This window comes from Poecilia reticulata, linkage group LG14 (assembly GCF_000633615.1).
Source record: "Poecilia reticulata strain Guanapo linkage group LG14, Guppy_female_1.0+MT, whole genome shotgun sequence".
NCBI lineage: Eukaryota > Metazoa > Chordata > Actinopteri > Cyprinodontiformes > Poeciliidae > Poecilia > Poecilia reticulata.
The window spans coordinates 17454166-17466968 of NC_024344.1; the positions used below are offsets into that span (position 1 = coordinate 17454166).

A 12803-nucleotide genomic window follows, 5' to 3' on the forward strand; every position below is an offset into this window, starting at 1 on the left:
CACTCACTCACTCACTCACTCACTCACTCACTCACTCACTCACTCACTCACTCACTCACTCACTCACTCACTCACTCACTCACTCACTCACTCACACACCTTCCTAAAAACTAGGGATAAACACACAGAAACCACAGCCTTGCCTTTCGCGCAGTCGGTTCCCACCTGTGGGAGTGGGGCCTGCGACGGGACTGGAATGTCAGGGAGTGAAGGCAGACAACACCTCGCTTCAATCTCACTTTGGCTTTGAGTAGCGCAATGACTCACAGGATGACACGGCCTGTAAAACAATGTGGGGCAGATAAGAGTTGTCAGCAGATACTGCAGTGGGAAGATGTTCCACTGTGTGACTGATACACAGTGGGAGAGGTTTAATAGCAGGCGGGGAATATATATATATTTAGCCCACGGTGAAGTAATTGCAACATCTACAACCACAGGCTGCCTGGCTTCTCTCATGCAAAGATTTACAACCTTATCCTCACCCCCCCCACCCGTCTTCTTATGTTATCCCCCTCCCTTCCTAGATTCCCCACATTCCTCAAGCTTATCTTGGAGAGAATGGGGCCGGCGGGTTTGAGTAAAAGCTGAATTAGAAACCTCCTATTCTACTACTGTGCACCTTGAAACGTCTCCTTAGTCGTAGTTTCGCATTCCTGACATGACCGAAATTCCTCCACAGACCTTTTTTTTTTCTCCCCTCTCCTCCCTCTGAGATAAAAGCGGGCCGCGCTAAGAAGCTTCTTTGAGCGAGGTTTTGTCCGGCCTCCCAAAGGGCCTCCCCAGATATATTCTCTGATGAGAAAGAATGCCAGTCTTGATCCAGCCTTTATCCCCCGCACTGCAAGAACTCCTGATATCTGTCCCAATCTGAGTTAATATTGCTTGTTTTGAGTTCTTTACTGCAACATTTCATGATGCAATAAAGGAGGATAATAGTGTACAGTTTCAGGGTGGGAGGGAGTGCCTAAAAAAAACTGTAGCAAAGAGGATAAATTTGTAATCCTCCTTTATTTTCTAGAAACTGTTGGGAGTTTCCCAAGCTGAGATTAAGCAAAAATGTCAGGAAAGGGTAAAAGAGCTGGAGGAACTCAAGACTGCTGTGGATTCACTTAAGGTAGAGTTGTACTTCTTCTTCTTTCATTTTTGCACAATAATTTTACAGTTTGGACCAAATCTCACCTGCAAACTATTTTTCCTCGCAGAACTCAGCCCAGAGAGCCATGGTGGAGAGCCAGAAGATGTTTGAGGACATGATTCGCTCCATCGAGAGGATGAGGTCGGAGGTGACCAAGCTGATCGGCATCAACGAGAAGGCGGCTTTCAACCAGGCCGAAGCTTTGATCGAGCGACTGGAGCAGGAGATCGACGAGCTCAAGAAGAAGGAGACCGGCCTCAAGCAGCTCTACAGCACCGAAGACCACATCCATTTTCTGCAGGTGCGACGCGCTTTTCATTTATTTATTTATTTATTTTTCCCAGATTTTGACCGAGATCTCTGAGCGAATTGGTTGAGACGTTCTCGCTTGCCTCCTCCTCCCACCAGAACTTTAACTACCTGTGCACGCCGACCGATGACGGCTTCATTCCCAAGGTGACCGTCAACCCCGACTTCTCCTTTGCCTCCGTCAGGAAGGCTGTGGCGGAGATCAAGGAGCGCCTCGAGGAATTCGGCAGGGAGGAGCTGCTCAAGATTTCCAAAACAGGTCGGATCTCGGTGACTGAAACATTTACACAAAGACCCGAAAACAGCTGTGTTTTTAGACCCAGTGCACTGTTTTTACAGTAAATGAGGTCCCAGTTTACACGACGGAGAGCCGGACATTGGACAGAAGAAGCAGAGGTGAGGACTGTCATAGGTTAATTATTATTTAGTTTGATGTTATCATGTCTGTGAGCTATAGCACGTAAACTGCACAACTGGTGCTCCATAAATGAACATACAGGCTTTGGAAAAAAATATTCACTCCCTTTGAGCTACTTCGCACATCGCAAATCCACTCGGATTTTATGTTTCAATTTGCAATGCAGAGATCCACAGCTCATGTTGGAGCATTTATCGCCATGGCAACCATTAGTCATGCACAAATCAGGTCTTCCGACAAAAGAAAGCCTTTGTTGAAGAAAAGCAGTAAGAAGTTGTCTTTGCAATTTGCCACAAGCCATGCCAAGGAGGCAGCCAGTATGCAAAGGAAGGTGCTCTTTTCAGACAGGGCTAAGATGGCCTCAAAACAATCTTCCTGCTTATGAAACATGGTGGTGGCAGCGTCATCCTGGGAACTACTTAATTGTCCAGGAAAACTGTAATATGATAATCTGTAAAAAAAAAAAAAAAAATGTAACTCCTCCACCTCCTCCCAGAGCTACGATTGCTGTCTGAAGAAATAAACCGCTCCTGGTGAAAAACAACCAATCACAGTTAGGAGGAGTGTCTTAGCGCTGTCAGTCATCCTTGTGTATGTGCTGCTACATGTGCTAATGGTGGAGCAATGACCTACTATTTCAGGAAAACTGTTTCTCTGCTGTCAGTGGTGGCTATGCTGACTAACCTGAGAATTCACTAGACTCTGCTGTCGGAAGCATGGCAGAGAACAAAAAAGGAGGATGTGAGCAGCGCGTTCACAAACATAGTTTACAGCACTAAGGCTCTGATTGGTTGTTTCTAACCAAGCTGTATATTTCTGTAAAGAGCACTGGCAGAGGAGCTCAATTTTTTTCACAGATCATCTAATCTAATCATATAATGTCACGACATAGTAACAGTTTTAACAAATATGTTTAAAAAAACCCAGAAATGTTTACAAGAGTTGCATACTGCAGATTTAAAAGTCATTTGCTCTGACTGAGCTAGTCAGAGCAAATGGGGACAGTGGCTGATTTTCATTTCTTCCGTGACAGATTACATGTTTGTCATGTGAATATCAGCCAACTGCTGAGCTTCCAAAATTAAGGAAATCTGGGTCAATTCATCGTTGCACCCCTGGATCAAATACGTTTCAGAAAACCCAGTCAAAATTGAGGTTTAAAACTAATTTATAATCTGTTACCAAGCATGAAAATGCTTACAGATGTTATCCATCCAATCTGACTGAAATTCAGTCAGATTGTATTGAGAGCAAACAATAGTTCAACAAGTAATGACTAAGGGGTGGATACAGGCACTTCACTCTATGGCATAAAATGAAGGTACCTTCAGTGTTGATATCAATATCAAAGCACGTCAGCAAAGCATCAGAGGCATTTGAGTGGGTGTGTGATGCTCAGAGTGACTCACCAGTGTTTTTTGGTCCTCAGGTAAAGAAATGACGGTGGACAATACTCCTCCTCCAGAGCCAAAGACCAGAGCTGATTTTATCAAATGTAAGAACCTCCTACATTTTTTTTTGTCTGAATCTTGCTGCCAGTCTGATCCTAATGAGGAATCTGTTGAAAACGTTGGCTTTCCTCATTCAGACTTCTGCCAGCTGAAGCTGGACCCCATCACCGCCTACAAAGAGCTCTACATCTCCGAGGGCAGCAGGAAGGTCATCCGCACCAGAGACCTGCAGCCCTACAGCGACAGCCCAGAGAGGTTCGACAGCTTCGCCCAGGTGCTGTGCCGCGAGGCGCTGTCCGGCAGTCGCTTCTACTGGGAAATCGAGTGGAGCGGGGAGTTCTCCATCGGCGTGGCCTACCGGAGCATCAGCCGGAAGGGCAAGGGCTCACTGTGCCTGCTGGGATACAACGACAAGTCCTGGAGCCTCCTCTGCTCCGACACGGGATACTCCGCCTGGCACAACCGGGTGGACAAATCCGTCAACGGGCCGCACTCACCCAGGATAGGCGTGTACCTGGACCACACGGCGGGGGTGCTGGCATTTTACAGCATAGGCAGCAGCTCCATGACGCTCCTGCACAGGTTTCAGACCACGTTTGTGGAACCCGTCTATCCGGGCTTCGGAGTCGGAACATCTGTGAAGATCTGCAACGTCAAGTGAACTCTGATGTCTGAGTGTCCCTCTGAACAAATCCACATGTTGTGTTTTATCTAGCATACAGCATCAAAGTGTGTATTTTTTAAAGGAATGTATAATTATAGCAAAACCATATTAATGGAGCTCTACTAGTTATGTTTAAAGGAGGATGTGTTTTTTCTTTTTTTTTTTTTACTCAACACCATCGCTTAGTGTATTAGATTTGACACTGGGCTGTTAAATCACATTTTAAACATGGCTTACTGAATCAATATTGAAATGCAAAATCAACATGTGGAGCAGCTTATATATATAATTTTACAATGTGCTAGTGTGAAGTAAACATAACCAGGAAGGTGACATATATTACACACAATCCGCAAAGTTTCTCCCTCACATCTATTACGCACAATTTACAACGTAATCAGCTACAGCTGTTTAATCGAAACGTATGTGAGACCTGTCATATTTTAAATTTTGTGATTTTTTTTTTTATATATATGTTGATCACTCTTTTCAAACGTATGAGTTCTACAGTAAAGGTTGCTTTGGTTTTATGCTTTTAGTACATTCAGAAGAGTGCTTCATCGTCATTTCATTGTTTTGTTCCCTGTTATTTGATAACGTTTGCATCGATTCAGAGCCCTGAAAGTTTATTTTCACTTGAACTAACTCCTATTTAATTTTATGTAAGTTTTACAGCATAATTATATAATTGATATGAAGAAAACTTTTTGTAAAAAAAAAATTAATAAAAGGCATTGATGGTTCTCAATGAAGAACTAAATACATGATGTGTTATTGGTGATTCCAGATCAAATACTATATATATACAATGCTAGAAATTAAATGGACTCAAGTACAATGAGTATCTTCTAGAATTTTGAAATATGTCAAAATTTGTATTTTTACTTAAATATGCGTAGAAGTTTTTTGTTTGTTTTTTTTTGGTCCAATTTTTCTAATCTGACCAAATTAGTTTTATTACTTTATTAGCAGTCGGTGAAGACGTAAAAACTGAATCGCTTTTAAAGGCTGACCCATGAAGGCTGGAAATACTTCGAACGCCCCCTGCTGCCTGCAAGAAGAAAGCGCACTAAAATATTTTAAGTAAAGCTTAGTCGGTAACGGATCTGATTATAGCGTCAGATTTCAAAGTTTTAAAGTTTCTCTATACTGCTTAGTTTTGTGCAAAAAGAACTAACTATAGGCTCTAGTAACTCTTATGAGGATCTAATAAAAATAACTCTTTATCAGGTTTTACAAATACTTAAATTTAATATCAAGAGTTAAAAAGATAAAATACTTTAGAGTTGATGTTTCTGTGATCATTGTCCAGTTTCATGGCCCAGTTTGGGACAAAGCTATATTTTTATTCCATATAACTATATTTTCAAAAGTAACTTGTATGATAAATACATCCATAACAGTATTTACATCTGACACAGAATTTTATGAATTATCACAATTGTAAATAAATTAAAACAGTTCCTACTCTTATATTCTTTAATTTTGGAACAAAGATTTTATAGTAGAACAACAGGTAAATTGGTGTGAAGATTGCATGAAAGCATAGGCAACAACAGATCATTTATTAGTTACTAGAACGGTAAGTTGAGCATAGAACGCTCAAAAGGGGAAAAAAAACAAAAAGCAAAAGCAACATACTGTTTCTCTTATATTCTTTAATTTTGGAACAAAGACTTTATAGTAGAACAACAAGTAAATTGGTGAGCAAATTACATTAAAGTGTGTCCATAAACACAAGAGGCAACAAGTTTGAAACAAACAATAGATAACAAATTATTAGTTCCTAGAACAGTAAGTTTAGCATACAACGCTCAAAAGGGGAAAAAAATTAATAAACATCAGTCCAAAAATATCAGACTTTGTAGCCAATCAGACCACGTTTGCCAAAGCACTCTCCGATGTAGAACCACAGCATAATTTCAGTGGCCACCACTCCATTCCTCATAACTTCCTGAAACACAAAAGTTGTATTAATAAACAAGGCAGCCATGCAGTTAAGGTTCAACTATACATGATTATGGCTCGGAGGTGTTTTGCTGTGTTATTTAGGATGAAATGACTGGGGGGGTTGAGGGGAAGGAGAAAATACAGAGATACTCCACTTGAATATTTTCACTTTTTCCAAAAAGTAACCACAACTTAACTTTTGTATTTTTGGAAAATGTAAAAGTTAGAAATGACAGTAAAAAAAAAAAGAAGTTTAAAAACATTGTAAAGAACCAGCTAAATGTTGTTTTCTATCTTTTATGTACAATAACTTGTGGAAACAGTGCACTCTCCATTATCTCTCAGTGTTATTGACAGTAAATTAGCTCTCCTTCTTAATACAATGCATGAAGTCCTAAAATCCAGCCACTGCAGACCCATGTGCCAATTCAGGACATTAAAATGTTCATTAATTAACATATTCTGGGACTTCAGCTGTCATTTTATACATGTCAATAAGGACTGAGCTCTAAAAGAAGGGGGGAAAAAGAATGAACTGATTTCAGCCGTGGGTATTTTTTCTGTGCCGAACTGGCTGGGCTTAAAAATATTAATGTAAAGAATGTAAAAAAAAACAACCCAACAACAACGAAAAAGCAGACAAAGAAGTTGTCGTTTGATTGATCAGATTCTAAAATAAAGCTGTTGTATCGTTCCTTCAAAAGAAATTGCTTCGACATGGACGTCCCTTGCAGATTTTGCTACGGCCTAGATGAAGACACCTAAATAAGTTTGTTGCCATGGTTCTTACGCACCCCGGCAGTGATCCGACTGAGGCGGAAAATGTTGAGCAGGTTTGCAGCTCCCAAAACGGCTCTGGGGAGCTCGAGAGGGGTCGGGGGTACCAGTTCAATCCGAGCATAATACCAGAAGGTTTCTAGATGAGGTTTGGAAAAGGTGACAGCGGCTGTAGGGAGAGACATACGTCCCGGTCAGTTCAGGCCTCTAACCGTGATGTAGTTTGAATGGCGGCGTTGCTAGGCAACAATAACGGTTCAGCTTACTGTCTTCTGTTCAATAAAAGGAAACAACTGGACTTGTTAGGCAGATAAACCACAATTTAACGGTTAAAACAACAAGTGCAATGATAAATTAGTATCCAATAACTGTATTATAAGATAGAAACACTTAATCTGACATCCACTTCATTCATCTGAAGGCTAGGTCAACATAGCGTCACCCTCGTTGATCCGTTGAAGGCTTGTTAAGGAAGATTGAACAACTTATATCTGTCCTATAATAAATTTAAATTGTAGAAAGAAAAATAACTCACCATCAACAAGAATAGGAACTTTAGCGACCAGTTTCTGCACAATCTGTGACATGTTGGAGCGTTTGCAGACGTTAAGTATCCCCCGTTTCAGCTAGGCCACTGAATGTCACCTCCAGTTGAAACGCCACTGACTCCAGCTGACCACGCTGCCGCCTGTAGAGAAACCATTTACCTCTCATTGCTGCCATCTTCTGGACGTAAAATGTTCCTACAGTGTTTGTCCTCTTTCCATTTCCAGTATTGGTGGCTTGTTTAAAAAAACTGTAGTAACACGTTTTATTGCTCAGTTTAACTTTTTAAGACTTGTTGAAGCGTTTATTTACTTTTGATAACGTCTCCACTATTATTCACAACGTGAAAAACAAACAAACAAACAAACAAACAAACAAACAAACAAACAAAATTGTCTTTGTGATTCTTGAACATTTTGCGCAAGTCGGGAAATATGTACGTTCTGAATCTATTTAAATTGAGTATCTAATTCAACAATACACAAAAAAATGTAATCATGGTTTAATTTGCACATAAAAGTTTTAAACAAAAAAAGGATAAAATTGATACACAAAAATAACAGCGCACCAATAACCTTGAAAGTAAATTGCGTACATCTGTGAGCATCTCTAATCAGGGGCCCACATTGGTCCTGCAAAACTGGTACGACCCCTGTTACAGTCTCTGTGCTGAAAAGCTAACACCAAATCAGTTTCTAATGCTGGAAACTATCTCTGACCTTCCCGATTCTATGCTGACAATACATTAAAAAATTAAGCACTAGCACTTTTAGCTTCAGTTGAGATAAGATTACAGATTTCAACCGCTGAAGTCGGACAAGAGATTATTTGACCAGATCCAAAGTCAAATGATGACTTTGAAAAGATGGAAGTAGTTAAACGTTGGGGGGAAAAAAATTGTCGATAATACATGTAATATCAGAATAATATAGTTTTTGAAATAGTTGAACCTTTGGTGAAGGAATGTAATTATTTATTGTAAATTTACACAACAGCATCTGTAATATCAGTTAACATAACACAAGCTAAGATGAAGATATATGCATTTAATAACAGAGTAAAAACAAACACTATAGTGCTCACCACCACCTTATTTGCTACAATCTCAGAAAATACTGATATATAACTTTCCCAGAGTTCTTTCAAATATTTACTACTTTTGTAATCGCTTTTAATAAATTGTTGTCCAACGTGTGAAGTGTTTGCTTCCTCAGATGGTTCCTGCGAAGCAATTCTTGTGCTATATTAAATCGAGGTAATTTATCAGACCAAAACTCTCCTTAACCTATAATACTGAACACGATGGCATTCCCATGCCATCACAAATACCATGTTGTTAAAACTGATTCATTTTTAGCTTATCTTGTCAGTTTTGTTTGGATTTGCATTGAATCCGTGGGGTGCGATAGAGGTCCCTTTGCCATGACAACACCAAACATTTTTGTCATCTTCAGCTCTCTTTATAAAGTCTTCAAACAGAAGTATAGTGCTGGGGAAAGTCTCCAAAATTGTTCATGCTCACAAAAATGAAATCTCAAAATCGTCTTCCTCCTGCCAAAATAAAACAATATAGTAAGTGTAGCGCTCAATAATGACTGTGAATTGATCATTGTTGGATTTATGATTCCCTCACCTCGCTGTCGGAGACATTAGATGCTGGTCTCTCTTCCTCTTTCTGTTTGTCATAGCTTGTTCGGTCAATAACTAATAAAGAAATACAGCTCCCTCCATTTTTCACCAGAGCAATCACATCAGCCAGATAATTGTCTTCTACATTTTTGCCATTAACTTCCAACACAACATCTCCCACAGCCAGTCCTGCTCTCTGTCCAGAACCTCCAGAACCCACCTGCAGCAGAAGGGAATTGTCAATCTTACAAAACTCGTCTGCGCTTGTGAGCCCAAGTGCTTGAGAGGTACAAAAGTGCTGCTTCCCACCTCACTGATGAAAGTCCCACGTCTCTGTGGGAGAGAGTCCAGACGAAAGCCGAATCCAAGCGGATCTTTTTCAAGTGTGCAGAGTCTAGAACCGCTCGAGCTGTTGTATCCCTTTGGAGATAGCTCAACATTTATTTCCTCCATTTTTTTCTCAGCTGTTTCGTTGTCACTGAACAGAAGAGGAGACAAGCCCAGCTATAGGAAGAAAACGAAGAATGGGAAGTAAATGTGGTGTGAACATAAGTTATGGTGCTGGGAAATCTGTTGTTGAACTCTGTGCCGATCCCTTCATTTGCCAATTGTCTCATTTTAATTTATGGGAAACACACTCTTCTGCAAAGTTATAAAGTGATCACCAGTAATAGTTATTCAGTGTCTGAGTAACTTTTGTCAGTTTCACAAAGTTTCTGTTTGAGGTTTGGCAACTTTTTACAAGTTTTCTGTGCAGCCTATTTAAAAATTTATTAATTGTTTGGATGGTTGGTTAGCTGGTTGGTTAATATGCTGGGCTGTTGGCTGGTTGCTCTATTATTCTGGTAGTTGGTCAGTCATTTTTATTTGGTTGGTTAATCTTGAAATTGTCTTCATCGTGCCAAAAATAAACAAGAAGGGTAGCGCTACGTGGGTTAGTTTGTAGTCCATTTTCCTGATTTGTTATTGCTCGTTTGTTGGTGGATTGGTCAGTTGGCTGTTTGTGTGAGGATTTAGGTTTCTGTGTTGTTTTTTTAGTTAATTTAGTCCCGTGGCTGTGTGTTTTGCCCTTGATTGTTCCCAGCTGTGTCCCCGGCTCCCTGTTGGATCCTTGTTATGGTTTGTCATATGTCGTGTCTCTGTCCCCATTGTCTAGTTCTGCTCCAGTTGCTACCAGTGTTTCAGTTCCTTGCCTTATTGCTCACCTGTGCTGCCTGAACCTTTTGTACCCTTTGAGATCACCATTAAAACAATCATTTTTGCACTACTGCCTGGGTTCTGCCGCATCCACCCTCACCACCATCATCTTGTTTGATAATATGGTTGAATGATTATGGTTGAATCATTCAACCATAAAATTGGTAACCCAATATGTATTTGAACTGGTGATCTTTTCACGGTAGATCCTGGCTACTGGAGAGGCAGCAGCCACCTAACAAGGTAAAGCAGGTCTAGAATATAAATCGATCTTCAGGCACTTTGTTGTTGGCAGTTTGTTACAAATGTTAAATGGCCTTGTTATAATCTTTTCTTAAACAGAAGATAACATTTTAAATAAAATCCATAAAGCCCTTTGCACTATTCCTTTAGGTCAGTTTGAGAAATTGCAAGAAAATCTGGCTCTGTAATTTCAGGATTACCCAAGACTTCTAGACCCTGTCGAGGATGAGATAAGGGATTCTCACCTGGTTGTAAAATCCTAACCCAGACTGGCTGATTGTGGTGATGAAGACCTGCTTTCCACTTAGTCTCACTCTTTCCACAATCTCATCGTGTCTGAGCGAATCCACTGACTCTCCATTGACCTCCAGCAGGATCTCTCCATCCTGCACACCTGCCCTCTCTGCTGGACTGCCGCTGTCCACCTCACGCAGAACATGAACTGTTGAATAAAACAAACCTAAACCTCAGAAAGGCAAGCAATGTTCCTTTAAAGTTCAGCTTGCACCATTTTCTTCCTCTCACAAGTGTTTCCCGATGGTGTCTTCTCCAGCCGGAGAAGAAATCCATATCCTTCTGGCCCAGAGATCAGGCGGAGCTTTCTGGCTCCGAAGGGCAGTTTGTTGGGCACAGCCATGGCGGGCAAAATGGGCATCTTCCTCTGCATGTAGATCTTCTCACTCTCACTGTCTATCACCAGGATTGTGATGCAATTTCCGCATTTTTTCATCTATGACAAAACGGAAACGATCATTTTTGAATTTATAGTATTATACTACTATACAGTCTTTAAACATTATCTCACGTAGCACAAACCATTCGACTGAGGGCAGAGTGTGTAAGGTGGGACACCATTACTCCGTTCATCCACACCAGGTGATCTCCCGTGCGGACTCCCGCCTTTTCAGCCGCGCCACCTTTCACCAGGTTCACTGAGAAGCGACCTTTCTCTCCTTCGATGCAGACACAGGCGAATCAGCCAACCTCAACATAACAGCTATCTGATCTTGAACATTGGACCGGTGGTGATTGCCAGGAGATGAGTTACCTTCCAAGGCAGTAAAGCTGATACCTAGACCTGAGCCAGGCTCCTTGGTGATGTGGCAGAGTCTGGGTGGCTTGCAGGGTTCTTCGTTGAGGGTCCTTGACAACAATCTGAGGTCCTGACCTCCTGCCACAGCCTGCTCATACTCCTCGCCGTCCAGCACCAACATGCATAACAGCTGTCCACTAAGCTTAATCTTCCTAGCAACCTAATAGATCAAGATAGAAAGTACGATTTGCCTCAAGTCAAGAGTGAGTGACCTCAGGAGAATATGGTCTTACCTCAGCATGGGGAACATCATCAACGTAGCAGTTGTTGACCTCTAGAAGTCTGTCTCCATCTCGAAGGCCACCGCGTGCTCCGATGCCCCCTAGCACCACGTTTCTAATCACGTGTCCATGGCGATCTCTTTCCACCCGCAAGTTGAAACCATAGCTCTCCCCTTCTTCTCTTTTAAGAACACACATGCGTGGCCTGGGAATCCACACAGAGTCTAATTTAAAAGAGGAAAAAATGTTCAGTTTAAAAGGGTAAGTCTTCTTTATGGTATGTTGTACAGCAGTTTGAAAAAAAAAAACCTGCATACCTGTGCAGTCTGTGATGATCATGGCAGGGTTATCAATTCCCTCTTTTGGATCAAATGTAAATTTTCTTTAGGACAAGAATGAACGAAATGTAAATGAAATGTCAAAGTCTTCCCGTTTACGGCAACCCTGAAATGTTCATGCTAAACCAGTGTTTTTCAACCACTGTTCCGCGGCACCGTGAGTGATCGTCAGGTGTGCCGTGAAAATTATTCAATTTCACCTACGGTACCGTATTTTCCGGACYATAAGCTGCTACTTTTTTCCTAAGCTTTAAACCATGCGGATTGTAGCCCGATGTGGCTTTTCTGTGGATTTTTCTTGAACCACCAGGGGGCTCTCTAGCAGGAAGTGAATCATTAGAAGTCAAAATTGTAAATCAAAGAAGAACGCGCTAATTTTAATTTAGAACAACCACATGCTAGCAGCAGGCACGACGGATAAATGTTTTCAAACTCATATCATGCAGCTTTTAAGTTGAGGGCTGTCGATCTGGCTCTACAGGAGGGAAATAGAGCCGCTGCACTTAAACTCGGTGTGAACGAAACCATGGTTCGGCTTTGGAGACGGAGTGCTGCGTCCTTACAGCAGATTTATTAGGACGCAGCCCTCTGCTGGGTCCTAATGGAAAACCGAGAGCAGCTTCCAGTTTGTTTGTTTTTTTGTTTTTTTAATTGAAGGTGCTAGTATGGTGCGCTCTGTAGTCCGAAAAATAAGGTAATTGGTTTTAAAAGATTTTTTTGAAAATGAGTTATCTGCAAATAATGCCATATTCGAGTGTCTGCTGTAGTAGTAGCGGCGTAATCATGTAATGTTCTTACCACTAGATGGCAGTAGGTACAGAGCATTTTA

At 41.2% G+C, this 12803-nt stretch overlaps 3 protein-coding genes across 5 annotated transcripts in view; 1 reads left to right on the plus strand and 2 right to left on the minus strand.

Moving 5' to 3' along the window:
* The window catches only part of ftr82 (finTRIM family, member 82), a 19883-nt gene extending 15139 nt beyond the window's left edge, over positions 1-4744 (plus strand). For all 3 annotated transcript variants that reach the window (XM_008428168.2, XM_017308705.1, XM_008428169.2), the window contains exons 3-8: positions 1022-1117; positions 1206-1439; positions 1547-1706; positions 1787-1843; positions 3295-3360; positions 3454-4744. In XM_008428168.2, coding sequence (XP_008426390.1) covers positions 1022-1117; positions 1206-1439; positions 1547-1706; positions 1787-1843; positions 3295-3360; positions 3454-3977 — 1137 coding nt within the window. In that variant the 3' untranslated portion in view covers positions 3978-4744. The remainder of the gene's footprint in view (positions 1-1021; positions 1118-1205; positions 1440-1546; positions 1707-1786; positions 1844-3294; positions 3361-3453) is intronic.
* An 874-nt stretch (positions 4745-5618) lies between these two features.
* atp5l (ATP synthase, H+ transporting, mitochondrial F0 complex, subunit g) lies at positions 5619-7454 on the minus strand. The gene is made up of 3 exons (XM_008428173.2): positions 7243-7454; positions 6725-6876; positions 5619-5934 (listed from the first exon to the last, which is right to left on the minus strand). The coding sequence occupies exons 1-3, from the start codon at positions 7292-7294 to the stop codon at positions 5836-5838; spliced, it is 303 nt and encodes a 100-aa protein (XP_008426395.1). The 5' UTR covers positions 7295-7454; the 3' UTR covers positions 5619-5835.
* A 285-nt stretch (positions 7455-7739) lies between these two features.
* The window catches only part of nherf4b (NHERF family PDZ scaffold protein 4b), a 12200-nt gene continuing 7136 nt past the window's right edge, over positions 7740-12803 (minus strand). The window contains exons 3-11 of the mRNA XM_008428174.1: positions 11954-12018; positions 11649-11860; positions 11371-11575; positions 11139-11275; positions 10848-11052; positions 10568-10764; positions 9192-9386; positions 8887-9102; positions 7740-8804 (exon numbers count right to left, since the gene is read on the minus strand). Of these exons, the coding sequence (XP_008426396.1) occupies positions 8772-8804; positions 8887-9102; positions 9192-9386; positions 10568-10764; positions 10848-11052; positions 11139-11275; positions 11371-11575; positions 11649-11860; positions 11954-12018 (1465 nt within the window). The 3' untranslated portion in view covers positions 7740-8771. The remainder of the gene's footprint in view (positions 8805-8886; positions 9103-9191; positions 9387-10567; positions 10765-10847; positions 11053-11138; positions 11276-11370; positions 11576-11648; positions 11861-11953; positions 12019-12803) is intronic.